Genomic DNA, 17,723 nt, shown 5'->3' on the forward strand with positions numbered 1-17,723 from the left:
AAGGAGGACTAACAGAGTGGGAGCAGATTTGGAGGGTGGTTAAAATCAGAAGAAGAAAGGTGAAGAAACATAGACTAACTGGTCAATTTTGGTACTTGATAAGTGGTAATTTAATATATTTGGAGGCACTTGTAACAAAGAAAAGTCGGTCTTTTGACTTCAGGACAATCCACTCAGGAAGGGTTAAGGCCATCACTGATGACCTTCAGGATCTGTCCTCAGGTGAGGGGTCACCCAGCAGGTTCCCAGCTGCTTCCTAAGTGTTCAACGTGACCAATGTTAACATGCAGTCTTTAAGGTAATTCAATGCAGCGTGTCTAGACTTCTTCCACCATCACTCAAACTTCATTGATGGCTGTCAGAATTTCCATGGAATATAAGAAAACTCATGGTGTGTAAGGTGTAATAAAGACAGAATTAAGCCTGTGTCACTTCTTCTACAACTGACAGAGAGCCTAGAAGGCAGTTCATGGCCTGCCTCTAGAAAGTATGGAAGGCTTTATGGAATGAATGTCGTTTACTAACTTCATTCGTCCCCATTTCACCTTCCTGGGCCCTCACTTTCCTTTTGCCTACTCCCTCTTTATTTCACCTATTCTCACTGCTTAACAGGTATCTCTGTAAGCTCCCTTAAACCCCCTTTTTAAAAAAAAAAAAAAAAAAGGTTAGGTGTATGCAAATAAAACTACATCGTGTGTGGATGCCAAAAGCTTTTTGGCAAAGGAATATATAACTGAAATAAACTCCCAAATATTCTGCTTATATAGTGTGACAAGATGCCACGGTTGATATTTAACAATGAAGACCTGGCACCACTCAGAGGGTCTTCTTTCGAAAAGATCGATGGGATACAAATATTAACCCACGTTAAGTCAGAGAGAGCAAAGCCCTTTAAATGTGAGAAGATACAGCAGGCACAAAAAAAACAATTGGGAAAGGGATGGGGAAGCAACACTGCTAAGGAAGAATAAAGGACTTCCCGAAACCACTGCACCGGCTAAAGAATGGTGCCACGTTTAACAAAATGGTCTTTACTGCCCCTTCTGGGTGAAACCTAAAGTTGAGCTTTAAATAAATGTAAATGTAAAAACAAAATGTAAAAATAAAATTTTCCTTAAACATTTTTAAAAGGCAGCCTACAAGTACAGTTCTGCAACGTCAGAAGTTCACAATCCAAGTTCACAAGGACTGAAAACATCAGAAAAATTATGATGGTTCCCAAAGGAAATTCTAGGTTACCAAAATGGACATTTCTGGCAGTGCCAGAAGGCGAGGGATCTTGAGCCGAGCATCTGAATTGTAGCCATCGATACCAGTCTCATACCTTTCACGCGGGAAACTTTCAAGGTCAACTGATTCTTTAACTTCACCATCTTTCTCATGTGAAGTAAAAAATTTTCTGTGCCACCTGTTACCCATGTTTTCTAGGACAGCCCAACATGAACGTCCTGCAGCAGGGCCAGATGCTGTTACAGGCAGGAAGGCCCAGCAGAGCCCTCCACAGTGAACCAAAGAAAATAATGATGTGTCTCTGCGTGTCTATCACAAAAGCGGAAGAGTTAATAATCCTTAAAGGATACAATGTTGTTATTAACTACTGCATTAAGTACTGTGTTTCCATTTAGGTTATTTGGAACACAATTAATTAGAATGCCTGGGTCCAGGTCCCTTAGGAATTCCAGGCAGTCCTCTGCTGTTTTCACCAATCGGAATTTATTTGGGAAATGCATACCCTGTAAGTAAATGCTATTTTCTAGAACATTAAACATTATTATTCCCGAAATCTAACACTAAGAAAAAGAGAAACATAAGCTTATTTGCTATCGTCTAATTTTGGTCTTAAAATAATAAATATATTTCTATAAACAAACACCATGGAAAGCGCTACTGCTTAACATATTTCTTTTTATCAGGTTCCCAAGCAACAGTTTCTCTATATGACAGATCCTGCAGGGAAACTCTCCAAACCATTCCTTTAGACAGAGAGAAGAGGACTCGTTATATACAGCCAGCCATTTTCCGTATGTGACACAACTTTGGGGGATCACAATTTTTTAATTTCAGGTTTTGGCCTCACTGATGGGAAAAATATAATGCATTCAAACAAACAAATACACGAGGCACTTCATAATTATCTGAGAGCACTTCTCATGTTTACTGTATCTGCTTTGCCAATTACATCAATATATTTCAGACTAACCAGTAGAAATCATACCAAACAATGGTGGACAAAATCCAAAACAGGCTTTAAGTCTGCCATCATTCCCTGGTGAAGTAATTGATTAGGAAGATTATTTGCAAGAGTACTATATTTTCGGAAATTTGATGCCTGCAGAAATCGACGAAGATTGAAAAATGGTCTCAAACATTTGACCACCATCAGGACCGGCCCTGACATTGGGCCATCCCTAGGAAACCAAAGCAGGAGAGATCTTATAAATGCAAGAAGGCCACGCGGAGCCTGGCTGGTGGAAGCAAGGGTCAATGCGCCTCTCCAGTCCCTGCTCTGCAGGGAAGCAAAGCTCTCAGGAAGTTCTTCCAAACCTTTAGTCTCTGAACTCAACCAACTTTCCCCGCCGTGTTCTACGCACGGATTAATAAAACGTTCATTCACTCCATTGGCCTGCTAGGAAAAGGCAGCCTCCAACCGCCTTGTCCCGCAGAGGCGTCTGGGGCCGAGGGCCAGTCTGTCCCCGCCACTCTCCCTGCCAAGCGGGCACTTGTCCCTGCTGCTCTCCTCTCGCCCTTCTCCCCGTGGAGCGGGCGCCTGGCCCCGCCCCTCTCCCCGCGCCCCAACCAGGGGGCACCCGGCCCCGCCCCTCTCCCCACGCCTGGCCGCGGGAGCGAGCACTCGATCCGAAAAGCCCGCCACCCAGACGCGCCTCGAAAACGAAAACCAGCCGGCGGCCCCACGGGCGTCCGCGCCGCTCGCGCCCCGACGCGGCCACTCCCCGCACGCGCGTCCCCAGACCGCCACTCACCCAAACACTCCCACGAGCTCGCGCGCACACGCGTGTTCTCACACCCACGCCAGCCCCCACCGCCTCGCAGCAACACGCGCGCGCGCTCCCGGCCTCGCTCCTCCCGCTCCCCCACTAGCTCCACGAACACGCGTGGTGCCATCCCCCTCACCCACGCTCGCTCGGTAAACACTCCGGGCGCCACGCGCACTCGCGCCTCAAAACAGACTCAGTCCCTGCGCTCTCTCCATCAGCTCACGCGCCCCCTCACCCTCCCACTTGCACCGTAAACACCCGTGTCCGCACCCCCGCTCCGCAAACACGCTCACGCCCTCCCCCTCGCTCCATCAACACGCGCTCCGCACGCTCAGCCAAACACCCCCTCCCGCACGCTCGCCCCGTAAACACGCGCCGGGCCCCACGCACACTCGCGCGTCCAAACAATCCTCCCTCGCGTGAACACGCGCGACCCTCCCACGCCCCCCCCCGCTCCTCCGCAAACGCGCGTGTCCTCGCACCCGCTCCTCCGACACACTGGCTTCCCCCTCGCGTAAACACGCGCGCCCCCGCCGCGGGCGCGGGTGCTCCCCACGCCCCGGCCGCGGCGCGCGCCCGGCCCCGGCCCCGCCCCCGCGCGCCCGGCCGGCCCGCGCGCCCCCGCCGGCCACCGCCCTCGCCCCGCACGCGCCCGGCCGACTCTCCCCTCGGCCGCACGCACACTCACTCCGACTTGGTGAGCACGACCAACGCTCGGTCGGGCTGGCGCCGAGCCGCCTCTGTCTTCCTACTCCTCCCGCGCGGCCCCGCCCGGCCCGGCCCCGACAGCCCAGCCCTGCCCCGACCCGCTCAGCTCCACACGCCGCGGCTGGAACGACTCGGGCTCCGGGTACCGCTGTCTCCCCGCCACAGCCCGAGTGCGCCGCCCGGGCCAATAGCGGGGCGCGGCGGTGAGCTCACCAGCCTCGGCCACGCCCTCTGGGCCCCGCGGGCCAATCGGAGGGCGCTACGTCACCCGGAGCCGGGCAGAGGCAGGTGTGGGGCGCGGAGCCGCTCGGCGCGGGGACTGCGCCGGAACTGCGCCCGAGCCCCGCGGCGCCGCGCTGGACGGCGGCGGGCCCGGCCCGGAGGGTGCGGGCGGAGCGCGGCCCCGGGCGCGCCACGGCCCCTCGCGATGCCGTCGCCCGCCCCACCGCCCAGATTCCGAGAGGCCCGCCAGCCGGGTGGCCACGGTCCCCTCGAGGGCAGGAACGACTCCGAGCCCGACGGCCGCGCCCGCTCCCCCGGGCCCACAGCCCCGGGAGGCCCCCTCTGGGGCCCGCGCCGCGCGGGAGGGGCGCTCGGGCCACGTGCTCCCGGCCTGCGGAGCCACCCCTCGCCCGGCCGCCGACTCCCGGCCCCGCGGCGCCGTCGGGTCCGCTCGGGAGCCCCGCACCCAGGGGCCCCGCGTACCCGGGCCCGGGCTCCCGGCGCAGCCCTGGCGCGCCCTGCGGCGGCGGCGGCGGCGGCGGCGGCGTCTGCAATGCAGCCACGGGAGGAGCCGGCGCTGCGCTGCGCCGCGCCGCGAGCGGGGGAGCGCGGAGAGCTGGGCGGGAAGGAGGGGCGCGGGGCGCGGTGAGCCGGCCGACGGCTGCGGAGCCGGGGCAGCGCCCGGGAGGCCGCCGGGGCACTTGGGCGGGTCCCGGGGTCGGAGTGCGGAGGGGCCCGGGTCGTCGGCCAGGGCGGGGCCGAGGATGTCTGGGCAGGGATGCTGCAGGACGGCTCCCGTGGGAGTTCAGGAGTGTCCAAGGCGCCCATTCCGGCGGCGCAGGGCCTGACCTCCTTAACTGAAGTTCTAGGGCCTCTGCCCATCCCTCGGCTCTAACCCTGGTGTCCAAAAGTTCTGGCTTCGGCTTTCTCACTTGGATGCTTCTGCATAGTATCGCTTGCTTCCCGCCTCAAGCCCAAGTCACACCTCTCCATCAAGACTCAACGTCTGCAAGCAGCCTTCCCAGGCATCCCAAATGGACACCACCACCCCTTCTCCTTTCCCTGTAACAGGTGTAGTCCTGCCGATTCAATTAACCCCACCGACGGCCTTGCACACAGAAAGTGCTTGACCCGTGCAGACTTGTGATGAGCCCATCTTCTCTTTTTTCCCTCATATTCTCAAAGATCGTAAAAACTGGTTATGTCTCCTTTCTGCCATCTGGGTTAAAAAGTCTCGAAAGATGGGGGCAGAGTCTCTTTTACTGAGCCTACCCAAACGCACACGAAAATAACCACAGAATTTTGCACAGCTGTCAAGACTGTACAACCAAAACTGAGTCGTTGTTTAGAGACCAAGCCCAAGGACATCCCTAGTGGGGCTGGCTCCCATCCTGTGCCACGCCTCTGAGCCAGCAAAGCAAGCAGGTGGAGTATGGTCTCACTCTTGGGGCCGATGGCTGATTCTAAACCTCAGCAAGTCCCTCACCTGCCCCGGCAAAGTCAGAACACTCGAACGCACTCACAATCCAGCTCCAACAAGTCCTTCGTATTCCCACCCCCATTGCCTCTGCCCTGCTCTCACCACACTGGACCCCTGCGCTTCCCTGCTCTGCTTATGCACTTTCCCCCCCTTTATCTGCTAGGGGCATTCTTATCCATTCATTGAGGCCTGGCTCAGATCCCCTGGCTGCTCTCAGCGGAGCAGACCCAGGAGCATTGTTATGCATTACTATTTCAGCACTCTGTTGCCTCCAGGAGAGGCAATGTAAGGGTAGTAGTCGGGGACAATGTTAGATTCTCCCATTTGCTAACTGTGTTCCCCATGGGCTGTGCCTTCAGATCTATGGGTGAGAATTAGATGAGCCAATAGATGTCAGGTGCTTACACCAGTGGTGCCTGACACATAAGTTACACTCAATACAAGTTCGCTCTTGTTGCCATCAGAATCAGGGTGTCTTGGAGTGGCGGATAGTGGCTGGAAAGGAGTGGGGGTGGGTTTCTGGGTTTCTGGTAATGTTCTCTTCTTGACCTGGGCACTGGTTTTAGTTTGTGAAAACTCATTGAGCTGAGTTTCACATACTTACGATATATGCAATTTCCATATGTACTGTACCTTCATAAGAAGTTTTTTTAAAAGTTAGTTGTTGTTAGCTGAGAAGGAGACACCTCTAATCTCTTTGAGAACAGGAATGGAGTCTTAACTTATCTTGGCACCTTGCACAATTCCAGGCACGCTGGAAGGATTCAGCTAATAGTTGTTGAATTGCTCTGAGTAGATTGTGAGCAACAGAGACCAACTGGGGAGGTGGGATCATGAGGGGCAATACCTGCCTTTATACACGCAGTGCAGGGAACTCAGGATGATTGGGCCCAGGTTCAGCCACCTGGACCCCAGCTAAAGAAAAAGCCTCCAGACTTTTCTTTCAGGTGGGGAACTTTGTTGTTGTTGTGTGGTTTTTGTTTGTTTGGTTTTGGTTTTTTTCTTCCCCCTTGGATTTGCTTTTGAAAAGGCAGAAGTTCAGCTCTCGTTCAGACCTGGGCATCCCAGCTGCCTGCCATGACCCTTCACCCTTCCTCCAGCAGCTCATGTCCACCTGGCATGAAAGAAACATTTAGCCATGGCTGCTTCAACACATTGGCTGGTCCCTGATGTCAGAGTTGGGGTCAGCAGCCTGGAGCTCTCCTTCCAGGCAGCCCGAGGTGACATTTCTGCACTAGGAAAGTCCTCAGCTGGGGCCATTCCCCTCTTGGAAGATCTGCCGCTCTCCTTCCCCTCTGCACCTCTGTCTCGGGGTGGAGGCCACAAGAGCAAGTGCCCTCCCTGGGCCCACACCTGGAAAGGCAGGCGGAGCTGGGGCAGGGTGAGCTGGATGCTTCCGGAGTAAGCTCAGAGCTCAGGCAGTGTGCTGGCAGGGTGTCTTTCCTCGTGGGTATTCATGCTCCTCTCTTCCAGGTTAGGAAATGACAGGGTGAGACAGGCATGTGCTTCAAGCAAATTCTTCCACTAGGTTTTTATGGGGCTTTGAGTATACCTGGGTCATTTTTTTAAATAGTGAAGAAGAAAACTTTGCTCGGTGATGACTTCACTTGGTAGCACCCAGACCAAGTGCAACTGTTGCATCTTAAAGCAGAGATGGTGTGTCCGCATCCCAGCCCTAACCTCTGCTGAGGGTCTCAGGAGGATGAAGGGAACTATGGTTTGTCGGGTACCTGATATCTGCCTGCTATTACGCTAGACACTCACATACACTGCTACTATTTCTCCTGCAAGCTGGATATTGTACAGAGGGAAAAATGAGGCTGCAAGGAGTCAGATAACTTGCCTAAAGTCATGCAGACCGTATGCAGCAGGTCTGGGTTTCAAGTTCTGAACCTGCACTCATTCTGCCCCTGTGATGGCTCTCCAAGTACCTAAAAATTCTTGCCATCATTAAGATTCCCTTTGTTTAAGAAAGCAGTCTGGGAAATTTCTAAGAAACAGGACTTCTTTTCTTCAGCCCCGGCAACTGTGATGATTGTTTATGTCAAGATGTAGATTCTACTGGGCCAGGTTCCTGAGTAACTGTGATGAATAGGACCTTCCTTACCAACTGGCATTGGACTTGAGCGTGAGAGAGAAATAAATCATTTGACATGGGGTTGTTTGTTACTGCAGCATAACTTCACTTCTCCTATCTCATAAGAAATCAAATATGTTTCTGCATATATCAACTTCTAATAAAAAATAAATAGTAGTCCTAAACTAAGTGACAACTTAAAAATAAATGCAAGATGCATATTCATTGTATCTTTAAGGCCTTATGAAATATAAAAGTAGTTTTAGAAACCATGGGTAAGAGTGACAAAATAATTCAATGGGGAAAGGATAGTCTTTTCAACAAATAGGGCTGGAGTAACTGGATGTCCCCGTGTAAAAGAATGAAGTTGGGCCCCTACCTCACACCATTTGTAAAAATTAATTCAAAATGGATCAAAGACTTAAATATAAAAGCCAAACTACAAATGTCTTAGAAGAAAATGTCGAGAGAAATCTTCATGTCCTTGGATTTGGCAATGGTTTCTTAGCTATGGCATCAAACCACAAGCAACCAAAAAAAAAAAAAAAAAAATTGGGCTTCATCAAAATCAAAAACATTTGTGCTTCAAAGGACACCATCAAGAAAGTGAAAAAGGCAATTCACTGAATGGGGAAAATATTTGTAAATCATATACATGATAAGGAACTTGTATTCCTTATCATTCTTACAACTCAAGAATAAAAAGCAACCTTTATTTTTTTAAAAATGGGCAGAGGATCTGAATAGATATTTCCCCAGAGAAGATAAACAAATGGCTAATAGCACATGAAAAGCACATGAAAATATGCTCAGCAACATTAATCATTGGGGAAATGTAAATCAGAATCACTAACCAAAACCACAAAAATGCAAATCAGATACCACTTCACATCCACAGGATGTCTATAATAAGAAAGATGGGCAATAACAAGTGTTGGTGAGGATGTGGAGAAACTGAAACACTCCTACCCTGCTGGTGGGAATGTAAAATCGTGCAGCTGCTTTGGAAAATAGTCTGGCTCTTCCTCAAAAGTTTACTCATAGAGTTACCATATGACCCCACAATTCCACTCCATGTATATACCAAGAGAAATGAAGACATATGTCCACACATATGGACATTTATATGGCAAAAAAAAGGAATGAAGAACTGACACTTGCTACAACATGGATGGACCTTGAAGAAATAATGCTAAGTGAAAGAAGCCAGTCCAAACGAACACATATGATATGACTCCAGAACAGGCAGACTTATAGAGATTGAAAGTAGATGAATAGTTGCCTTAGGCGGGGGAGGAGGGAGGAGCCTGGGGGCAGTGGGACGGGACTGTTAATGGGTAAAATGGTTTCTTTTTGGAGGAATAAACTTGTTCAAAAATTGGGTTGTGATATTGACTGTACAACCCTGTGAATAGACTAAAAAACTTTGAATTGTACACTTTAAATGGGTGAATTGTATGGTATGTTAATTATATCTCAGTGGAGATATATACACACACACAATAAGTGGAAGAGAAAAAGAATGAAGTATGAAAAGAATCAGTGGATTAATTTTAGAAGAGAAAACTGAGTGATGGGAAAAGAAGAACCAAGATCAGGAGGGTCTGATGGCTGATCCTTTGTCAGTGGGTCCCCTCTTGCTCACTGAGCCCCCGTGTCCGGCCCTCAGTGGGATATGGTGGCAGCAGGTGGAGAATGTGGCCTGGCTAGGGGACTGCTCAGTGAGGAGACAAGACAGACACAGGGGAGGTGCTGAATCCCGTGATGGTGACCCCATGGGGCAGAAGGATGATGGAAGAGGACACCTGTCTAATTGTGCTTCTGAAGGATTGTGAAAAGGCCAGGGGTGAGTCCATCAAGTTCCCACTTGTTGTGACTGCCTCCTCGACAGCTAGGGATCCTGGAGAGAACCGTGGCCTGAACTTGGGGTCCCCTTGGAGAGGTCCCTGATAGGCCGGGCTTCTCCATCACAATGGTTGGCTGATTCAGGGGTGAAGGTGAGCTTTGCAGAGAGCCTCAGACACCTCAGCTGAGCTGCCAATGTCCTTGTCAGACCCCTGAGCCTCCCATGGGAGGGAGGCACTGGGTGGGGGCAGGGCAGCCCAGACCCTGGTTCCTGCATCACCACTAACTACCTGTGTGCCAAGCTCCTTTCTCTTCCTGTGCCTCACTTTCCTCTTCTGCAAAATGAGGTCTAAGGCCATGCAGATGGGGTCCTGGTGCAGGTCCAGTGGGACCTGACACAGCAAGCACCCCTGTGCTTTGGCTGCAGGGACTGTGGATTTGAAATGACCAGTCCCGTGAATGCAGCTGCGTGCATGCCCCCAGGCAACCCACAGCATTGAGGGCACTGGCACATGCTTGCTGTTTTGAGCCACTCAGCTTTGGGGTGGTTTGTTACGCAGCATTAGATTACTGTAGGGGACAGCTGTATGAGACAAGGTGTTTGCTACCAGGACAAACCGTGCTGCCAGGATTGGTATCAGCCCGGGAAGACTGTCAGCTCAGTCTGGGAACTTGGGGGTTTCTCTTAAGGGCCAAGATGCAGAAAGAGAATCCAAAGAAGTTGGGGGAAAGAAACCACCTTCACACACTCTCCCTGATGGCTCATACAGGCCCATCCATTCCCTCTGCCCCCTCCCCCAGGATTATACACATGCCAGATGGTAAAATACATGGCTAGTCTCCTATGAGAGTGGGGGACGTGCTCTGCTCTAAGGAGCAACAGAGTCAAAAGGCGGATAATCCAAAATACATTCAGGAAGTGGTAACGTGTTGATAAAGCACCCAATGGGCTTTAGTATCCACAGCCCTGAGCTGCGTGACAAAGGACAAGTCACCTGACGAGATTCAGCTTCCTTGTCAGTAAAATGGGGATGGAAACATCACCTGGGAGAGGATGAAATAGGCAGAGGATGAAATTGGATAATGAATGTAAAGTGGGAGCCCAGGGACTAGGGGGCGCCCTGGGTGGGGCTTGGGGACGAGGACCAAGGACCCATGCCAGTGTGGCTCATGGTCCCACCCAGGCCTTCTAACTCACCAAGGTCCCATCTGCTCTAGGACTCTGGGCAGAATGGTCCTCATGGACAAGGAGGTATAGCCTCCATGGACAGAATAGTGAAGACAGCTTAATAGGCAGATGCCACCTGGGGAGGGGAGAGACCTGGTTCTTCCTCTTGGGATGGGAGCTGCCATCATCATCATCATCATCATCACCATCGTCATCACCATCATCATCATCACCATCATCATCACCATCATCACCATCGTCATCATCATCACCATCATCATCACCATCATCATCATCACCATCATCATCACCATCATCACCATCGTCATCATCATCACCATCATCATCACCATCATCACCATCATCACCATCATCATCATCATCATCACCATCGTCATCACCATCATCATCATCACCATCATCATCACCATCATCACCATCGTCATCATCATCACCATCATCATCACCATCATCACCATCATCATCATCATCACCATCATCATCACCATCATCATCATCACCATCATCATCATCATCACCATCATCATCACCATCATCATCATCACCATCATCATCACCATCATCACCATCGTCATCATCATCACCATCGTCATCATCATCACCATCGTCATCATCATCACCATCATCATCACCATCATCACCATCATCATCATCATCACCATCATCATCACCATCATCATCACCATCATCATCACCATCATCATCATCATCACCATCATCATCACCATCATCACCATCGTCATCATCATCACCATCATCATCACCATCATCACCATTATCATCATCATCACCATCATCATCATCATCATCATCATCATCACCATCATCATCATCATCATCATCATCATCACCATCATCATCACCACCATCATCATCATCATCAAGATAATATTTGCTGGGTGACTACATTCTTTACACATGTTAATTCCTTTCATCGTCACACCAAGTTTGTGCAGTGGGTGTTCCTATTACCATGGTTTTACAGAGGAGGAAACTGAGGCACAGGGGGTTACGTAATTTGCCCTGGACTGTGCACTAGTGAGCAGCAGAGACCCCGATCCCCCGCACTCCTGAGCTGGAGCTCTTAGCTGCTTCTCTGCTCGGCCCCATGTGAGAGCTAAAGAAACAGCCTCTGTGACAGTACAACAGGGTGAAGGGCCCCTCCTTAACCAAAAGACAGGCTTGGCAGCTTGGCTGGCAGGGCCGAGGCCCCTTCCTCCCCCCAGCAGTCTCCCTGAAGCTGTGCCTGTCAACGCAACACCACCCTTTGGTACCAGGAGTCTGGGTGGCACACCGCAGACATACTCAAGGAGATGGGTTCTGTCTGGCCTGGGGACCCTCTAAGCTGGGCCAGCCAGGCCTGGGCTTCTGCCTGGGCTTTATTCGAAGCAGGAGCTGAAAAGCCCTTGAGGGCAGAGTAGCCAAGCGGTGAGGCCCCTGCTCGGGAGGCAGAAGGGCCGGGGCACTGTTTCCAGCTCTGACCCCTTGGAAAACTCTATTCTCTGGCCTCAGTGTGCTCATCTGTAAAACAGGGATGATAATAGTAGCCGCATCCCAAGGTCATCATAAGGACTATTTGTGAAGCTCGTAGCGCGGTGCCCAAAAGGTGTTAGCACCGTGTCTCAGCTAAACAATAGGGCAAGGTGACTAGTCCACACCTTGGCCAAGATAGCCAGAAAACTCAGGCGCAAGCCAGCAAAACTCCAGATGAGGCCTCTGGCCTGGGGTGGGGGGGGTCTGAGTTGTGGGCCCACCATGGGGTCTCAAAGGGCAGGTCTGGGGCCTTGGCAAAGCCCTCATGACAGTGATGAAATCCTCTTCGTGCAGGACATCTCATTTTTGGAGAATAACTCTGTTATGGGCTGAGTTTTTACACCCCCAGAAATTCATAGATTGGAGCCCTGACTCACAGGACCTCAGAACGGGACTGTATTTGGAATCAGGACCTTAAAAGAAGTGATTAGATTACAAGGAGCCTGTTAGGGTGGACCCTAACCCAATCTGACTGGTGTCCTTATATGAGAAGGATATTGGGACACACAAAGAGACAGCACACAGAGAAAAGGCCATGTGAGGACACAGCGAGAAGGCGGCTGTCTGCAAGACAAGAAGACAGGCCTCAAAAGAAACCAAACCTGCCCACACCTTGATCTTGAACTTCTAGCCTCCAGAACTGTGAAAAAATAAATGTCTATTGTTTCAGCCATTCCATCTGCGGTATGTTACCTGGCAGTAACAAAGACAAGCTAAGACAAGCTTTGTCTTCTAAGCCCGGCTCCCCACATGTCCATGCATCTCTTTACCTGGCTGAGGGCTCATAGACCTTCAAGTGCAGAACGCTATGGCTCCCTGTTCAAGGTCATGCTTGCCAAATCAGGGCCCAACCCTCCTGCAGATCTTTCCAGAGACGATCTCAGGAAGCTTCGGTCTTTGGGGTCTGAGAGCATCACAGACGCCCACTGGGCTGCTGTTGTATGGCCCAGTGGAGTCACGGTTAAGAACAGCGGTGTTTACTCAAAAGGTACACTCAAATTGCACTTACTAAAGCTGCTGTGGTATACTTTCTTACGAAGTAGATATTATTCTTTTTTTTTAAACTTGGGAACCTGATTAAGGAGAAATGAGTATATTCGACTGAAGGTGACAACAGTCAAAAGACTGGATATTTACGGTGAAGACCACTTTGAAATCACCATCCTGACAGTTGCTGTGACCAAACCCTGAAGCTTAGACACTGGTGGTAACAAGAGCTGGGAAGTTCCCCTTTTAGGGAAGCAACCAGCAGCTTCCTACAAATAATCAATGATTACCGAGGTCACCAGGGGAGGGGCTTGTCAAATCCCGCTCTGTTACCGAAACGAAGGAAAAGCAATCAAAAGGGAAGGCGCAATTAGAGGCCAGTGCATCTTAGGCTACAACCATCTCACACGCCTTGGAGAAGCAGAGCTGACAGGTTGAGCTCAGGGAGAGTTTTGGACACCTTAGGTGCTCAACACCGTTACTGAGAAAAACAAAAGAGTGGCCAGGGAAAAGCACAGATGTGTTGCACACACATGTGTGCCCCCATCCCCAGTTGGTCTCTGACACCCTGGTATCCGCTGTGGCCCCTCAAAGGGCAGCCACATCCCCACGCAGGCCTGCAGCTCACGGGCTTCTGGACCACTGAAGCCGGGTCAGTCCCTGGCTTGGCCCTGCTGCCTGAGAATCACCATCCGCATCAAAGTGAAATCCCCTGGGATGCTGTCACTAGAAATGCAGCCCCATCCAAGGATCCTCCCAGCTTTAACTCACTTTCAAGTAACTTAAAACAATGCCAGGGCCTTTCAGCAAATATAAAATGAGCCCCCGCTCACTTTCTTCTGGGAATCAAAACCGAGAATGCTGGGGGAGGAATGATGTCTGGAAGTGCAGTCAGGGGGCCTGGAGGTTCACACTTCCTGCTGCACGACTGCTCTCTGCTCAGAGCTGGCTTTTTCTCCTGCTGCTTTTCCAGGAACGGGCAGAAAGACTCGTGATAAATGCATCAGCCATCTCCAAGTGCCAGGGCACTGGAGGCTTTGAATGCATCAAGCCGGACCTCGTAAGGCCACATCTGCAGGACTTCTGGGCGGGCCCTGCTCGGAGCTACACACTAGAGCTTCCCCTGGCTTTAGCTGTTCCCGGGGGGCCCAGGCCAGGCCTTCTGATGTCATAATAAACATCACTGAGCTTATAAAATTAGAGCATTGCTGCATTTTTCATGTCTGAGAATCACACTGAATTGTTCACATCTTAGAAGATGGCCGAATGCTGCATCTAGGTTTTCTCTTTCTCTTAAAGGTGAATTATTGAGCAGGAATGCTCTTTGCCCAGGACCCCACCCTGGCTCTGAGATTCCCGTGTGCACCCAGCTGGTTACCATTTGCAAGGCCAGATCCACTCCCATCGGTGTTGGGGGAAAAAAGAGGAGCACTGTTGGAGGAGGGGCTTCCTCCAGGGGGTGGGGGGAGGGAGAAGGCTGAGTGGCAGCTCCAAATGGAGCTGCTCACAAGCCTTCAGCAGCAAATGGAGCCAACAGGAGAACACTTCAGTGAGGAAAGAACACTGCTGGAGCCAGGGGTGCTGTCTGCAGGATGGAGCCGGGATGCAGGTTCATTTACAGAGCATCACGGGCCGTGGCACAGGTGAGTAATTTAAAGAGCTAATTGAGATAATATGTGAGAATAATGACCTTAGCCGTCAAAGGCTCTTAAAATTTCTCATTGGACTTCACATTTAAGTGGATGGATCTGTAATGTAGTGAATTTCACATCTCTGCCCAGGAAATCTTGAGCTTTGCACAGTATTCTCTGCAGAAGACAAAGTAGTTGCCCAAACCATTTTTCATAATAAAATGTGTTCTTGAGCCCCAGAGAATTGCTGAGCACTACACAATATCCGCGTAGGGGCAACACTTTGAAAACAACGGCAACAACAACAGCAAAAACCATGTCAGACACTCAGCGTTTCCTCTCGAGACAAGAACAGCAAAAAGAAATTGGTCTGCTGGGTGAGAAGCAGGGGAGACAGGCTGGTGGGGGCAGAGGAGGGGAGGTACAATTCTGCGCAGTAGAGACTTTAACCTTGACCAAAGAGAGGTCTGGCTTTTGTCCTTGCCTTCCAGGAGGTGATCTCTAAGCCCTTGGAATGTCCTGCTGGAGGGAGTGGCTTAGTTTGCCTGAGTCACTGGAGAGTCCTACAGTATGATTTAAGGTAGGAGCTGGTTACAGTGGAGAGTTGTAGGGTAGGGGCTGGCCACTCTAGAAGGATCAACCACGCCATTTAGGGTAAGAACTTTCGGTCACACAGTTTCAGCCAACTCAGGAGAGACCGGAGACCGAGATCAGCCATGAGGGCAATCCCTCACGCCTACGCGGTGGAGCCCCAAGTAAAACTCTGGACACCAAGGCTCAGGTGAGCTTCCCTGATTGGTGATTTTCCGTGAGCACTGTCACACATTGATCCAGGGACGTTAACGCTGACCACAACCCACTGGAGAAGACAATGGAAGGTGGGTGTTTGGTGCCCTCCTGGACCCTGCCGGACACACTTCTTCCCTTGGCTGGTTTCCATCTGGATCCCTTTGATGTAATAGGCTGTAACTGGGAGTATAACAGCTTTCATGGCCTCTATGAGTCCTTTCCATGAATGATGGAAACCGAGCATGGATTGTGAGTTGGCTGACTGTTTGCACATTCTTTCTACATATGGAGAGCGTTCCTCTGAACAAACATAGTTTTCATACAGAGTTAACCCCTGTCAAGTGCATTCTCTTCCTGATGGGAGCACAGAGGGACTCCCTGCCCCTCTCACGTGCTCCCCTAATACTCGGAACCTGCCCCTATGGGGCACTCATCACACCAACTGTGCTGTCTGGCTTGCCTCATGTCCTGGGCACTCCTGGAGGTAGGGCACGCCCAGTTGACCCAGTTGACTCAGCAGGTACCAGTGACCGATGGGCAGGCTGCCTTCTACCAAAGCTGTTTCTTCCATTGTGGTTTATGACCTGGCTGAGGAGGGAGGTGCCTACCTAAGAATGTGGGGTCACAAGTGCCGGAGGAGGTGGATATCGTGAGGCTTCAACAGGGTCATTAACAGGAAGCTGTTGGCATGGGGCCTGGCTGGAATGGCTGTCACTGTCATACCAGAGCACTTTGGTGCAGTGAATTCCATGGAGATGGGTGTGGATCGGCAGGTTTTCATGGCTCCTGCCTCAGCTACCCACCTACCAACTCATTCATTCACTCACCAGGCTAAGGTAGGGCTGGGTCAGACAATGAGGGAGTCACAGAGGGTCAGATGAGGCCCTCCTCCAGACCCCAGCATGGTGACACACCATGCAGGGACTTGCCAAGGACTTGGTTGGGAAGTCCCCATCCTCTCTGAGGTCCAGAGGGGAGATGGGTCTGAGCAGCTCAGGGAGGAGACTTGCTTTTTCTCTTCCTTTTCCAAATCCAGGGAGCTGAGTAGTGAATTCTCTGCCCCTGAAAAGCTCTGAAGGCAGCCTCAAGGGCACATTTTTAATAAAGGTCAAGCTTCTGCATTCTTGCCTTGGGTTATTTGCCTGAAGCTTGTCCAGTGACAGGGAAACCAGAAAGGGGTTGATGGTGCCTGGTCAGTTCTGGACACCCTCCCCAGCTACTCTGACATCAGGGATCCTGTAGCCTAAAGCTGGAGTCAGTCAGCAGTGTCACAAAGACACCACTGTCCGTCCATCCATCCGTCCATCCATCCATCCGTCCGTCTATCCCTTGAAGAAATATTTATTGAGCTCCTACTGTGTTCCTGGCCTCTTAGGGCATGATTATAACTAAGACAAAAGTCCTTGGCCTCAGAACTCAGCTATATTCTCACCTTTGTCAATTTCATCCACATCCCTTGACCCATTTCTTCCCAGGCCACCTCCATGCAGTCATGTCACAGATGTCTCTCTCCTGCCCACATGCTTCTCTGAGCTCTGGAGCCTAAGTCCACTCACTTGCTGTTGTTGACTTTTCCCATGGATGTCCCAAAGGCCCTTCAAACTCAGCCCAACTCGTGACCGGTCCTCCTCCAGGGTGCATGACACAGAGCCCCCATACCTAACCCATCTACAAGTCCTACTGACGCTACCTCCTCAATCTCTCTTGATGGTCCCCTTTTTCCAGAACCGCCAAGTCCAGCATCATCTCTAGCCTGGAGGATTCACTGGTCTACCCTCGCCAGCTCTGGCTCTCCTTCAATCCGTTCTCTGTGCAGCAGCCAAGAGGTTTTGGATCTGTCTCTCCCAGGGGACCGCACCTTGCACAGCGCCTGGCACACAGCGGGTTCTCGTCAATCCTTTCCAAAGGCATCAGTGATACACAGCATGGATGGGGAGGGAAAGGATGTGGCGGCAGGAACGCCAGCGGGGAGGCTCCAAGCCCGGGTGTGTGATGCTAAAGGCCTGAGATAGAAAAATGGTAGAGGACCCGGAAGATGGGAGGAGGAAGCCCTGGGGGTCCTACTTTGCAAACTGCTTGGCTGGGGGGAAGAGGGTCGTGGGGAAGGGAGAAGCAGGGATGAAGGATGTTTCTAGCTCTGGAGGCCCCCATCGGATGCAGCATAACTGCAGTAGGGAGAAGAGGCGCAGAGGAAGGCTCTCATTGGGTGGAGGTCAGGAGCCAGTGGGTGGGGTCAGACCACTGTGTATCATCCTCTCGGCATCAC

At 51.4% G+C, this 17,723-nt stretch overlaps 1 protein-coding gene across 19 annotated transcripts in view; it reads right to left on the reverse strand.

Annotated features, from left to right (window-relative positions):
- CAMTA1 (calmodulin binding transcription activator 1) overlaps positions 1–17,723 on the reverse strand; it is an 899,438-nt gene that overhangs the window by 50,159 nt on the left and 831,556 nt on the right. The window contains exons 1-2 of one of the 19 annotated variants that reach the window (XM_082467623.1): positions 3,685–3,862; positions 2,330–2,408 (exon numbers count right to left, since the gene is read on the reverse strand). The exons of 16 other annotated variants lie outside the window; for them this stretch is intronic. In XM_082467623.1, coding sequence (XP_082323749.1) covers positions 2,330–2,369 — 40 coding nt within the window. In that variant the 5' untranslated portion in view covers positions 2,370–2,408; positions 3,685–3,862. Of the gene's footprint in view, positions 1–2,329; positions 2,409–3,478; positions 3,534–3,684; positions 3,863–17,723 lie in introns of those variants that run through there. 2 more of the 19 variants (XM_082467624.1, XM_082467625.1) reach the window with 2 other exon arrangements.

This window comes from Balaenoptera physalus (assembly GCF_965194825.1).
Source record: "Balaenoptera physalus genome assembly, chromosome: 1".
NCBI classification, from domain to species: Eukaryota; Metazoa; Chordata; class Mammalia; order Artiodactyla; family Balaenopteridae; genus Balaenoptera; species Balaenoptera physalus.